This window comes from Chiloscyllium plagiosum, chromosome 9 (genome assembly GCF_004010195.1).
Source record: "Chiloscyllium plagiosum isolate BGI_BamShark_2017 chromosome 9, ASM401019v2, whole genome shotgun sequence".
In the NCBI taxonomy this organism is placed as follows: Eukaryota; Metazoa; Chordata; class Chondrichthyes; order Orectolobiformes; family Hemiscylliidae; genus Chiloscyllium; species Chiloscyllium plagiosum.
The window spans coordinates 89,972,929-89,987,735 of record NC_057718.1 but is presented as its reverse complement, the minus strand read 5'-3'; the positions used below and the strand labels follow the sequence as shown (position 1 = coordinate 89,987,735).

At 42.1% G+C, this 14,807-nt stretch overlaps 2 protein-coding genes across 3 annotated transcripts in view; one reads left to right on the top strand and one right to left on the bottom strand.

The window, feature by feature from the left end:
- Positions 1 to 9,797, bottom strand: part of taf5l (TAF5-like RNA polymerase II, p300/CBP-associated factor (PCAF)-associated factor) — a 35,616-nt gene extending 25,819 nt beyond the window's left edge. Inside the window, exons 1-2 of the mRNA XM_043696516.1 lie at positions 9,620 to 9,797; positions 8,919 to 9,063 (exon numbers count right to left, since the gene is read on the bottom strand). Coding sequence (XP_043552451.1) covers positions 8,919 to 9,060 — 142 coding nt within the window. The 5' untranslated portion in view covers positions 9,061 to 9,063; positions 9,620 to 9,797. The remainder of the gene's footprint in view (positions 1 to 8,918; positions 9,064 to 9,619) is intronic.
- Positions 1 to 14,807, top strand: part of urb2 (URB2 ribosome biogenesis homolog) — a 79,797-nt gene that overhangs the window by 36,862 nt on the left and 28,128 nt on the right. Inside the window, exon 1 of one of the 2 annotated variants that reach the window (XM_043696514.1) lies at positions 9,843 to 9,908. The exons of the other annotated variant lie outside the window; for it this stretch is intronic. The gene's annotated coding sequence lies outside the window, so the exon portion shown is untranslated. Of the gene's footprint in view, positions 1 to 9,842; positions 9,909 to 14,807 lie in introns of those variants that run through there. 2 annotated transcript variants of the gene reach the window in all.

The following is a 14,807-nucleotide window of genomic DNA, read 5'->3' as shown; positions in this document are numbered from 1 at the left end:
GCTTTCACTTTCCCTTCCCCCCCACTCAGAAGTTTAAAGTCCTACTGACCACCCTATTTATCCTCTTCGCTAGAACATTGGTACCTGATCGGTTCAGGTGGAGACCGTCCCAACGGTACAGATCCCCCCTGTTCCAAAACTGATGCCAATGCCCCATGAAGTGGAATCCCTCTTTCCCACACCAATCCCTTAGCCACGTGTTTACTTGCCTAATTTTCTTGTCCCTATGCCAATTGGCACGTGGCTCGGGCAGTAATCCGGAGATTATGACCCTTGAGGACCTGTGCTTCAATTTCCTGCCTAGTGCTTCGTAATGCTCAAACAGGTCCTCCACCCTAGTCTTGCCTATGTTGTTGGTACCAACGTGGACCACAACAACTGGATCCTCCCCCTTGAATAGGGCCCCTCAAATGTCAGCAAGGCGGCCTTTGTGTGGAGCCACAGAAAATGGAGGAGATACTAAATGAGTATCCCTTGATATATTTGCAGGGGGTCTGGTCTGCTCCATAACAAAACATTTTGATATGCTCAATTACCAAAATGTGCTCTGAAAGCTTCAATATGAAGATTTGGCAGAACAAAAATCATATTACTGGAACAGTTAGAGGTCCCTTGAATACACTCAAGCAATCTTTTGCAATGGTCCAACATTCTACTTACCACAGGAATATTTTAAATGCCATAATGCATAATGTTTGTTCCAGTACTAAAATTGCCTGTCTTGAAATATGGGAGACAATGGAAAGTCCGTATGTAATACACACTTGTACTTGTAGGATTATGATTCAACCACATTGTGTGGAACTGGCTCACACATAGGCTATCAGATCAGCTGGGCGTGCAGGGTCCCTTCTGTGAAGAACTGTAGTAAACAGTTGCTGTTTTACAAAATGACCAGATTTACAGAATCAACATGTCATGATCCAATTTGGACTCATGACTCTAAGCACCAAGCCATTATAACCTGTTGGGGTTTGTACAAGCAGCAACATATACATTTAGTCAAATTTATAAAAATCCTTTCTCTTACCTCTTGTTTAATACTATTCAGTAGCTATTTTTAGCTTTTATTGTGATTTTTATCCATGGGAAATGGGTACAGGTGGCAAAGAAATTTCTATCCCATGAGTATGGGTAGATTTAACTCTGATATGAACGACACATGCAATCCAAATGCAGCTTCCACTTGCACATAATATTAACTAATTCAATTCAATTAAAATCTTTGTTAACAACTTACGCTTGCTTTTGAAGCCCAGAGGAATGAGGCCATTTCCCTGGTTCATAATGATAATGTATATATAATTACAATATTCAAATATTGTCTTGCATTTCACAGTATTAACTTTCTTTCAAATGCTCAAATAAAATTCGGATTGCAGACCACATTAAAGTCATATGTGACTCCTCAACTTAACTTAATTTCAAATAGAAATATGCTTTTAAAAAGAACACAATCAAATTCTGTATTATAGAGAGCTCCCACAACCATTTCTTTGGGAGTTGCAACCGTTCAATTGGAACAATTGGTGTTGATTTAGTTATCACGAGTTAATTAGTATTTTTCAAAAAGCTTCAGCCAGCTCCCATGTATTTTATTTTTAACGCTGATGCATTTGTGAACTGACTCTTACAATAGCTGGTTTTATACAGCTAGTTAGCCCCAAAAGTGAAGATTAAGGACCTCAATGTGGTGCCGACCTGTGGAACAAAACTGAAGTCCATCTATCCTACACGATTCCACTATCAACCATATGTTTCTCCAATGATCATTTAAATGCCTTAAAAGTTAGAAATTCTACTAGTGTTGTAGGCGGGGCATTCCAGGCCCTACTACTCTCAGAGTAAAGAAACTACCTCTGACATCTGTCCTGTATCTATCACTCAATTTAAAGCTACGTCCTCTCGTACTAGCCATCACCATCTGAGGAAGAAGACTCTCACTGTCCACCCTATCTAACCCTCTGATTATATTATATGTCTCAATTAAGTCACTTTGCAATCTTCTTCTAACAAAAACAGCCTCAAGTCCCTCAGTCTTTCCTCATAAGACCTTCCCTCCATACCAGGCTTCAGCTTAGTAAATCTCCTCTGAACTGCTTCCATATCCTTCCTATAATGCAGTGACCATAACTGCACACAATACTCCAAGTGCGGCCGCACCAGAGTTTTGTACAGCTGCAGCATGACCTCGTAGTCCTGAAACTCAATCCCTCTACGAATAAAAGCAAACACACCATATACTTTCTAATTGGCAACTTTCAGGGATCCATGTACATGGACACCGAGATCTCTCTGCTCATCTGCACTACCAAGAATCTTACCATTAACCCAGTACTCTGCCCTGTTGCTCCTTCAGAGTAAATTACCTCACACTTTTATGCATTAAACTCCATTTGCCACCTCTCAGCCCAGCTCTGCAGCTTATCTATGTCCCTCTGTAACTTGCAACAGCCTTCAAATGTATCCACAACTGTACCAACCTTAGTATCATCCACAAATTTACTAACCCATCCTTCTACGTCCACATCCAGGTCATTTATAAAAATGACAAATAGCAGTGGCCCCAAAACAGATCCTTGTGGTACACCACTAGTAACTGAACTCCAGGATGAACATTTCCCATTAACCACCACCCTCTCTTCTTTAGCTAGCCAATTTATGATCCAAACCGCAAAATCACCCCCAATCCCATGCCTCCATATTTTCTGCAATAGCCTATCGTGGGGAACCTCATCAAATGCCTTATTGAAATCCATATACACTACATCAATGGCTTTACATCCATCCATCTGTTTGGTCACCTTCTCAAAGCACTCAATAAGGTTTGTAAGGCACAACCTGCCTTTCACAAAATTGTGTTGACTATCCCTAATCAAATTATTCCTTTCTAGATGATTATAAACCTTCTCTTGTGTAATTCTTCCCAACACTTTACCCACAACCGAAGTAAGGTTCACAGGTCTATAATTACCAGGGTCGTCTCTACTCCCCTTCTTAAACAAAGGGAGAACATTTGCTATCTTCCAGTCTTCTAGCACCATTCCTGTAGACAATGACGACATAAAGATCAAAGCCAAAGGTTCTGCAATCTCCTCCCTGGCTTCCCAGAGAATCCTAGGATAAATCCCACCTGACCCGGGGACTTATCTATTATCACACTTTGCAGAATTACTAACACCTCTCCTTGCAAACTCTCTCCCGTCTCGTCTAGCAGACTGTATCTCAGTATTCTCGACAATTTTGTCTTTTTCCTTTGTGAATATTGACGAAAAATGTTCACTTAGAGCTCCCCCTATTTCCTTGGACTCCACAGACAGCTTCCCATTACTATCCTTGATTGACCCTAATCTTACTCTAGTCATGCTTTTATTCCTGATACACATATAGAAAGCCTTAGGGTTTTCCTTGATCCTACCTGCCAACAACTTCTCATGTCCCCTCCTGGCTCTTCTTAGCTCTCTCTTTAGGTCTTTCCTGGCTAACCTATAACTCTCAAGCCCCCTAACTGAGCCTTCACATCTCATCCTAACATAAGCCTTCTTTTTCGCTTTGACAAGAGATTCAACTTCTTTAGTAAACCACAGCTCTCTCGCTTGACCATTTCCTCCCTGCCTGACAAGTACATATTTATCAAGGACCCGCAGTAGCTGTTTCTTGAATAAGCTTCACATTTCAATTGTGCCCATGCCCTGCAGTTTCTTTCCCCATCCTATGCATTTTAAATCTTGCCTTATCACATCATATTTGAACATATCATTCTACCTCTAAGACACCTGCAATATTGTGGAAGTGCAAAAATTTGTCACACAGATGTTGGTCTCCCAGAATCCAAACAAGCATCTGCACAATAGCTGTTCGTGACATGCCTAACTGGGATTTAGGTTTCTTGTCACACATCTACAAAGATGCAATAAAACCAGTTGTCATCTCTTCTCCCGCATGCTGTCAAATGATGGGGCGAATGTAAAAGAAACTGGATAACCATAAAAATAGCAACAACTTACATTTATACAGAGCTATTAATGTAGCAAAACAATCAAAGGCATTTCACAGGAAAGTCAGTAAACAAAATTCGTCACAGAGTCCAAAAGTAAAGCTATTAGGGCGGATAGCTAAGATTTTGGTCAAAGATGTCGGTCTGTAAGAAGGGTCTTAAAGAAGGAAAGAAAGTTAAAGAGGTAGAGGAAACAAATCTTAGAGTTTAGGGACTTAGCAGCTATCAGTGGAATGATTAAAACTGTGACAATCAAGAGATCAGAACTGGATGAGTGCAGAGATCTCAGATTAGTACAGCTGGAGGAGACTGCAGAGATAGGCAACAAATATATCTGAAAACATGGAGGAGAATTTTAAAATTGAAGTACTGCTTAACTCGGAGTCAGTGGATGTTATTGAGTTCAAGTTACATGGCAAATGGGACATAGTGCATGTTTAGATCTGGGCAGCACAGCATTGTGTAAGGTAGAACACATAAGCTAGCAAGGAGTGCTTTGGAATAGTCAAGTCGAGGGATAGCAGACACATTATTAAGGGTTTTGGCATATCATCGGAGATGGGATGGAAACAGAAATAGACTTTCTTAATAACTGAAAGACCTTAATAACTGAAGTAAAATGTGGTGAGAAGCTCATCCTGGGGTCAGCAAGATTGCAAATTGACTGGATTAGTCACAGTTACCAGGGAAATGGCTAGAGATTAGGGTTTGTGGGGAGTCAGAGGTCAATTTGTCTTTTCAATATTTAGTCGAGCACTAATTTCTAATCATCTAAAACTAGCTGCCAGGCAAACAGTCTGATAATTTAGAGATAAATATTATTTTAAAGTATAAAAGGACATCCAAAAGGCATTGTCTGCAATTATAAACAGAACTGGGGTTCCAGCACAGAGGCCCGTGGGATTCCACTTGTCACATCTTGCCAATTGGACAAAGAACCACTATATATACACTCTATTTTCTGTCAGCGAGCCAATCTTCTGCCCATGCTATGATTTTATCCCCTACACCATGAGTTTTTTCATTGCTCAGAAACATTTTGTGTGGCACTTTGACAAATGACTTCTGAAAATTCAAGTACTATATGTCCACATGTTCCCTTTTGTCTACAGCACATTACCCCCTCAAAGAAATCCAATAAAATGGTAAAAGAAAATTTGCCTTTCACAAAATCATGTTGACTCCTCCTGATTACCGTACATCTTCCTAAGTGCTGAGCTATAACCTCCTTAATGATGAATTCTAACACCTTCCCCCCATGACAGATGACAAGCTAATTGGCCTATAGTTTATTTTGTCTGCCTCCCCATCTTCTTGAATAGAGGAGTTATATTTGCTACTTTCTAGAATCTAGTGAATTTTGGAAAATTCTGCTTTAAAAAATTCTGAATCCTCACCTACATTACCATCATTTCAGTTTATATTCTTTCCAGAATTTTTCCAGTTTATTTACAAACTAAAATCATCTGTGATTACTGCCATGCTTTATCACAAACATCCAATATTTCTTCTTGTATCCTTGGTCCACATTGTGATTACTGTTAGGTAGCTTGTAGACCACTCCCACTAATGACCTCTTTCCCTTCATATTTCTCATCCCCATTCAAAGCAGTTCTATATTCTGATTTCCTGCACCAAGGTCATCCTAAACAATTGCACCAACGACATCCTTGATGAACAGTGCCAGCCTTCCACTGTTACTTATCTTCCTATTCTGATTGTGTGCCATGTACCTCTCAATATTTCGGACCCAAAACTAGTCAGTGTGCAACCATATCTCTAACATCTATCAGATCATATTTATTCACTTCAATGTATGCAAATAATCCAGTGAATGTGTTATCAGTAACATGCATTCAGTTACAGATCTTTTGGTTTGACTCTTGTGCATCTTGGTGACATCCATCTTTGACTATTGGCATATGCTTCGGTCTATTTTCTCTGTTCTTTTCCATCATTCTCTGACTTTCATTTCCCAAATTACTATTTGCTCTCCTGCAATGGCTGTACCCCTTCAATTGCAATGTCTACCCCAAGCTTGATCCCTCACCCACATTATTCAGTTTAAATCACTCCCTACTTCTCTAGTTCTATGGTTTGCCAGAACACTGGCCCCAGTGGTTCAGGTATATATTGCCCCAGCTGTACAGGCCTCACTTGCTTCAGTACTGATGCCAGTGCCTCACGCATTCTCCTCATCCTATGTGCCCTCTGACAATTAGCACATGGCTTAGGTAACAAATCAGAAATTATTGCCCTTGAGTCTCAGCACTTCAATTTGGTGAATCATGCTCCTTGCTGCATAGTGTATCTATTCCCTCTGACTACATTGCCATGACATTTGTTTTCACTCTGCCTGCACAAGAGGTACCCTGAATCAAAGTAAGCTGGTCCGATTGCTACTCTTCCCTACAGACCTTGCTTTAAATGTGGCAGATGGTTCCAAGACATGACAGATTACAGCAGTTATACAGGCCCTTGGTAATTATTTAAATTTCTACCCCAGAGAACTATGGAGGCCCAGTCACTGACAGGAATTGATTGATAGATTTTTAGATATTAAAGATATCAGGGATCTGGGAAAATCAGCTTGGTAATGGATTGCAAGAAAAAGAATTTGTGGAATGTCTACGGGATAGCTTTTTGGAGCAGCTTGTGGTGGAGCCCACTAGGGAACAAGCAATACTGGATTTAGTGCTGTACAATGACGCAGACTTGATAAGGGAGCTTAAGGTGAAGGAACGCTGAAGAGGCAGTGATCATGATATGGTTGAATTTACTCTGTAATTTGAGAGGGAGAAGATAGAATCAGAGGTAACAGTATTACAGCTGAATAAAGGCAATTACAGAGGCATGAGGGAGAAGCTGAGCAGGATTGACCGGGAGAGGAGCCTAGCAGGAAAGACAGTAGAACAGCAATGGCAGGAGTTTCTAGGTATAATTCAGGAGACACAGCAGAGATCCTGAGGAGAAAGAAGCATGGTACAGGGACAGAGAGGAAACCATGGCTGACTAGCGAAGTCAGGGATAGCATAAAAACAAAAGAGAAAGCTTATGCAGCAAAGGGCAATGGGAAACCAGAGGATTGGGAAGCTTACAAAGACCAAAGGGTAATAAAAGAAAGAATTAAGGAAGGAGAAGATTAAATGAGGGTAAGCTCGCCAGTAATATATAGAAAGACCGTAAGAGTTTCTTTCGACATGTAAAGGGCAAAAGATAGGCAAAGGTGGACATTGGGGTGCTGGAAAATGATGCTGGAGAGAGAGTCATAGGGAACAAGGAAATGGTTGAGGAACTGAATAATTACTTCATGTCAGTCTTCACGGTGGAAGACACGAATAGTATCTCAAAAATTCAAGAGAGTGAAGGGGCAGAACTGAGTGTGGTGGCCATCACCAAGGAGAAGGTGCTAGAAAACTGAATGGCCTGAAGGTGGATAAATCATCTGGACCAGACGGACTACACCCCAGCATTCTAAAGGAGGTAGCTGAAGAGACAGTGGAAGTGTTAGTGGTGATCTTTCAGGAATCGCTAGAATCAGGGAGGGTTCCAGAGGACTGGAAAATCTTGAACATGACACCCATGTTTAAAAAGAGAGTAAAGCAAAAGATAGAAAATTACAGACCAATTAGCCTAATCACAATCGTGGGTTAAGATCCTGTAATCCATTGTGATGGATGAGACTTTGAAATACATGGCAGTGTGTGATAAAATAGGGCAAAGTCAGCATAGTTTCATCAAGGGGAGGTCATGACTGACAAATCTGCTGGACTTCTTTGAGGCAGGAAGGAGCAGGTTTGACCAAGGAGAGCCAATGGACGTTATCTACCTGGACTTCAAGAAGGCCTTTGACAAGGTACCGCGCAAGAGGCTACTGAGTAAGATAAGGGCCCATGGTGTTAGAGGCAAGGTGCTATCACAGATAGTGGTTTGGCTGTCTGGCAGAAAGCAGAGTGTGGGGATAAAAGGGTTTTTTTCAGGATGGCAGCCGATGACAGGTGGTGTTCCTCAAGGCTCAGTGTTTGGACCACAACTTTTCACTTTATACATTAACAATTTGGATGAAGAAACGGAGGGCATTCTGGCTATATTTGCAGACGATACACAGATAGGGAGAGGGAGAGGTAGCATTGAGGAGGTAGGAAGGCTGCAGTAGGATTTCGACAAGTTAGGAGGGAGGCAAAGAAGTGGGAGATGGAGCTCAATGTGGGAAAGCGTGAGGTTATGCACTTAGGTAGGAAGAATAGAGACAGAGACTATTTTCTAAATGGGGAGAAAATTCAGAAATCTGAAATGCAAAGAGTCTTGAGAGTTATAGTCCAGGGTTCTCTCAAAGTAAACTTGTAGATTGAGTCAGAAAGGTAGTGATGGCATTTATTTTGAGGTGATTTGAATATAAAAGCAGGTTTATACTTCTGAGGCACTGTTTTAGGCCCCATATCTTAGGAAGGATGTACTGGCCCTGGAGCGTGTTCAGAGGAGGTTCATGAAAATGGTCTCAGGAATGAAAAGCTTAACACGAGGAACGTTCGAGGACTCTGGGTCTATACTCAAATGGAGTTTAGAAGGATAAGGGGGAATTTAATTGAAACTCAAAGAAAACTGAATGACCTGAACAGAGAAGACACTGGGAAGATGTTTCCATTGGTAGGAGAGACTACAATCCGAGGGCACAGCCTTAGTAACAGAAATAGAGAAACTTCTTCAGCCAGAAAGTGGCGAGTGTATGGAATTATTGCCACAGAAGGATATGGAGGCCAGGTAATGGAGTATATTTAAGACAGAGTAGATACATTCACTTAATTTCACTTTATCTACATGTCAAATGAGGAGCTTTACTCTGACCAGCTTGATACTGACACCTGGTCACTAAAATAGATGCAATGATTCATGTTGTTGCTCGATTTGATCTCTGACGTACCTGTTAAGTTAGTTGCCATTTCTTCTGCAGTCTGAGAAAACTTGGGTCCTTGCTTCAGGGCTCCATCAGAGTCAACATATTGTCTTCTTCGGAGGTAGAGAGCCACTGCAGTCTGAATCTGTTCTGTACGTACTCGCTTCATGGTCTAATCATCAACACAAAATGAAATCAATGAAGCACAGTATCTTTTATAACTAACACAGAAAATGTTGTTGAAACTCAGTAGGACTGGCAGCAGCAGTGGAGAGGGAAATAGAGTTAACATTTTGTAATGTTTGCTTTAGATTTTCACCATTCACAGTAATTTGCTTTTTATCACAGCATCTTTATTCCAGTGATATTTGGCAGGCTACTGTGATATCATTAGCATTCCTTCAGTCACGAATATCCTGAGCTGCTCATAGTCTCAAAACAAAGTTCTTGTTTGAAGCTCTAGAGTCAACTGAAACTGGTACTTTCTGTCACTGTGCAAGGGTGTGGAGGAGGGGAGTTGATAGGTTTGGGTCGTGGAGGGAGATGGTTCAGGCTGGGGTGGGTGGTAGAGGGGGAATGACTAGAAGGATAGTAACAGTAAGGAGAGAGGGGGAAAGAGAGGGGGGGTGGAGGAGCACACTGACCCCTCCCCCCGTAGTTACCCCCGGACTAATGCACTAACACTACGGGCGATGGCAGGCCCGGCCCCCCGATCCCGGTGAACTTACTGCATGACGGCCTCGCTCCTACAGCACGGGGGGTGAGGGGGGGGGAGGTGACAGGAAGCGGGGCCTAGGCCTCAGGCTGTCCTCGGCTTCGCGCTGGCCTCCAGGCCCGGGGCTCGGGGCCTCCCGTCACGGCGCCGCCGCTTTGGCGCCTCCGCTCGGCTTCACGTTGATTGGCTGCGGGGGAGGGGGGCGGTCAGGGGTGAAAGGGCAGAGGGTTCGGGGGTCACATGGTGCTGCAGGGGGCACGTGGTGCAGCACAGCCTGGAGCTGGAGGGGTCTGACTGTGAACGTGAGTCTGTCTGACTAAATATTCATGGTATATATTTATATAGGTACTGGAACACTGGGTACCTATAGATATGGGTCTGGGAGCTGGTAAACTGTAAATATATATTGGATCAGGGATATATATAAACTATATTATATATAGAGGCATGTGGGACACTATGTTCTATACTGTACAGGAGTTTGGAACACTCTTAACTATAGATAGAGGTCTGGGAGGTTGTACAACTGTAATTGTGCAAGGGGTGGGGGAATGTATATGATTACATATAGACATGTGAGACACTGTCATTTTTAGGAGTCTGGAACACTGGGTGACTATAGGGAGGTTGTAACCTAAATGTGCTGTGGAGGAGCCGGTGTTGGACTGGGCTGGACAAAGTTAAAAATCAGGAGTGTGCTGCTGGAAAAGCACAGCAGGTCAGGCAGTATCCGAGGAGCAGGAAAATAGACTCTTTGGACAAAAGCCCTTCATCAGGACTCCCGATGAAGGGCTTTTGCCCGAAACGTAGATTTTCCTGCTCTTTGGATGCCGCCTGACTTGCTGTGCTTTTCCAGCAGCACACTCTTGACTCTAATCTCCAGCATCTGCAGCACTCACTTTCGCAAAGTTAAAGATCAAACAACACAATGACTCTATGATCAGGTTATAGCTCTACAGGTTTATTTGGAAACACTAGTTTTTGAAGCGTTGCTCCTTCATCAGGTAGCTGGTGGGGTAGGATCATAAAATACAGAATTTTTAGCAAAAGATCACAGTGTCATGCAATTGAAACAATATATTGAACAAATCTAGATTGCTGTTAAGTCTTTCATCTTTTAGAATGGATTGCAGATATTAGTTCATTAAAATGTAAATCCCAGAATGTCTTTCAAATCACAATCTTGAGATAACTTAAGGTTTTATTAAAAAAGTGACATCTCAGCTCAGACAATGTATTAAAGGTGTGAGGCTAGAATCTGTCTGTATTCAAGTCTTGAGTCAGACTGGTTCTATTTACAAAGCAGGAATTTATAAAATGTTATATGGATTGACTGTCTGCAGATTGTGTGCTTTTTGAACAAAATAGAATGTATCTGCAATTACAATTCTCCAAATGCTAATTCACCCCAGAGACTTGTGTGTATAAATGTATAAGGGATGGGGGACTGTATATAACTGCATATAGGCATATGGGAAATTATTCTGGATATAAGAGTCTGGAACACTGGATAACTATAGATATGGGTTTGTGAAGTTGAACAACTGCAAATGCATAAGGCATGGGGAATCGATATAACTGCATTGTCATAGATAAAGGCATCTGGAACACTTGGTAATTATAGATATGGAATATATATATGGAAAAGTACAGCACAGGAACAGGCCCTTCAACCCACTGTGTTTGCATTGGCTATGATGCTATTCTATCTGCCTGCACATAGTGTATATCCTTCTATTCATGTAGGCACTTCATTCCTGATGAAGGGCTTTTGCCCGAAACGTCAATTTTCCTGCTCCTCGGATGCTGCCTGACCTGCTGTGCTTTCCCAGCACCACTCTAATCTAGATTCCTTCTCCTCATGTGTCTGTCTAAATGCCTGTTCAACATTGCTATCACATCTGTTTCTACCACCTGAAGAAGGGTTATACCCGGAACATTAACTTCTCCACCCCCCTGGTGCTGCCTGGCTTGCTGTGATCTTCCAGCCTCCTGCTTGTCTACTTTGGATTCTAATATCTGCAGGTTCTCTTTTTTTTTCTCTACTCCCTCCCCTGGCAGTACATTGCTGGCACCTACTTCCCCCACCTAAAAAAGCTTTGCTCACATGTCTTCTTTAAACTTCTCCCATTTCACTTTAAACCTGTGCTCCCTAGTATTTGACATTTCCATCCTGGCAAAAAGACTCCAACTATCCAGCCAATCCCTGCCTCTCATAATTTTATATACTTCCAGCAGTTCGCCCCTCAGCCTCCCAGGCTCTTATGAAAACACTAACAAGTTTCTCCAGCCTCTCCTGAGAACTGATACACTCCAATCTAGGCAACATCTCGGGAAAACCTCCTTAGCACCCTTTCCACAGCAATCCACATCTTCCTGTACTGTAGTAACCAGAACTGCACACATTAGTCCAAAAGTGGCCAAACTAAGGTTTCATACAGCTACAACATGATTTGTCAATTTTTATACTTAGTGCCCTGACCAATGAAGGCAAGTATGCTGTATGCCTTCTTTACTACCTTATCCACTAGTGTTGCCACTTTTGGGGAACTATAGACTTCCACTCCAATATCCCTCTGTATATCAATGTTCACAAGAGTCCTGCTATTTACTGAATGCTTTCCTGTTGTGTTTGACCTCCCAAAATACATCACCACAAACTTGTCTATATTAAACTCCATCTCCATTTCTCTGCCAAACTTTCTAACTGATCTATATCCTGCTGTACCTGTTGACAACCTACCTACTTTCCAAAACTCCACATGTTGTCTGCAGATTTACAAATCAGACCACCTACATGTTTACACTAACTACAGATGTAAGTCTGCAGAGCTTCCTATATGTAAATATATAGGAATGAGGAAGTGTATGTAACTACTATAGGCATGTGAAGCAATATGTTTTCTCAACATAGAAATTTGGAACACTAACAATAAATATAGAACTGTAGATATATAGGGGTTGGGGAGAGTGTATATAACTACATAGAGGCATGTCAGACACTCTTATGTGTATATATATAATATATGTATGTATAGGAGTCTGGAACACTAATAAAGAGTTACTGGAAATCTGTTGATGTAGGGATTGGGCGGAGTGTATGTAACTGTCCATATTGGGATTGTACAGTGCATCTTATGTATGTATATGTAGTCTATATCATTATGTTTATCTATATAGACAGTATGGAGTATTTCAATAGCAGAATCTTGCTAAAACTATACAAGACATTAGTCAGACTACACTCAAGGACACTGTGCACAGTTTTGGTCCCTTTATCTAGAGACAGGTATATCAGCATTGGAGGCAGTCCAGAGAAAGTTCACTGGATTGTTTCTAGGTATGGAGGGATTGTTGTATGAGAGGGGAAATAAGTTGGACTTGTATTCATTGGAGTTTAGAGGAATGGGAGTGAGAATGTGTGTAAGGTATGAGCAAATAGGGAAAGAGTGAAGTTTTTGTGCAACAAAAGGTTCAGCGAGCATGACTCGGATCAGATAGGAACTTGGCGGCACGGTGCTCAGTGGTTAGCGCTGCTGCCTCACAGCACCAGGGTCCCAGGTTCGATTCCAGCCTCGGGCAACTGTCTGTGTGGAGTTTGCACATTCTCCCCGTGTCTGCGTGGGTTTCCTCTGGGTGCTCCGGTTTCCTCCCACAGTCCAAAGATGTGCAGGTTAGGTGAATTGGCCATGCTAAATTGCCCATTGTGCTAGATACACAGGTTAGAGGGAAGTGGGTCTGGGTGGGTTGCTCTTCGGAGGGCCGGTGTGGACTTGTTGGGCCGAAGGGCCTGTTTCCACACTGTAGGTAGTCTAATCTAATCTAAACAATGAGATGCTGGAAGCAAGGGTAGTGGAAAAGCATTCATTAGGTAGAGCCTTTTAACAAGATGAAGAAGCAATCAGTATGTAAAGTCAGTTAACAAGGTGAAAAATATTCAATATGTGAAGCCAGTTAACAAGGTTAAGAACATTCATTGTGTAACAGCAGATGGTTTAATCTTTACTTTTGATATTTGCTGATTGTAACGGTCACCCAATCAATATGTATGTTGCCTTATCTGGATGCTCCTCCCTGTAAATGACTATATAATTCATTAAGAAACTGCTGTTCGAAAGTAGACCGAGAATTCATGTCACTGTGCATGCAGGCGATCGTCCTCTCTCCCTCCGGGGCCTGGAATAAAGACGAAGGAGATAAAACTACGCTGTGTCTATGAGCAGTTTGCTTCTGCTGAGGCAGGAATGGGACGACAGGAGGAGACTTTATTGAAATATATAAGATTCTTGGGGGGCCTTGATGGGGCAGATGCTGAGAGGTTATTTCCTCTTGTGAGAGAGTGTAGGACCAGAGGACATTATCTCAGAATAAGGGATCACCTATTTAAGATGAAGACTTTTTTTTCTCTCTGGATGGCGAATCTGTGGAATTCTTTATTGCAGAGGCCTGTCGAGGCTTGATCATGAAGTCTATTCAAGGCTGAGATCAACAGTTTTCTAATCACGAAAGGAATCTAAAGTTTATGAGGATAAGGCAGGAAAGTGGAGTTCAGAATTACCAGTCATTTCATTAAATGCTGGAGTTGACTTGATGCGCTGAATGGCTGACCTCTGTTCCAGTGTCTTATGATTTTCTTATGGCATTTATGTAGTATTCAGAGTCATTGTGTTAAGATACATGTGGCGGTGTGGGACATTATAACTGTATGTGGTGCATGCTGTAAGTGGACATGCAGAATCTGAGTCATTCAGCTGTCTGAGTGGCCTCTTTCTCTGTCTCAGCATGTCCTGTGGTAAACGTGGGATGACCTGGCTGGGGAAGTATGATCTGGCAGCAAAGATGGAGAGACCTTCTGGTAGACAGGTACTTGTCTGTCAGCACCATAGATTCAGGGTTTTTTTTAACTTCCATGAGACTGAACAGCCTGGAGCTCTTTCCCTGGCAAAAAGAATGCTGTGTGCTAACTTTTAACATTTTAAAGTGTCTTAAATTAGCAACGTTTTAAATTAGATTAGATTAGATTTCCCTACAGTGTGGAAACAGGCCCTTCGGCCCAACTAGTCCACACCGACCCTCGAAAGAGTAACCCATCCAGACCCATTTCCCTCTGACTAATGCACCTAACACTATGGGCAATGTAGCATTGCCAATTCACATGACCTGCACATCTTTGGACTGTGGGAGGAAACCGGAGCACCCGG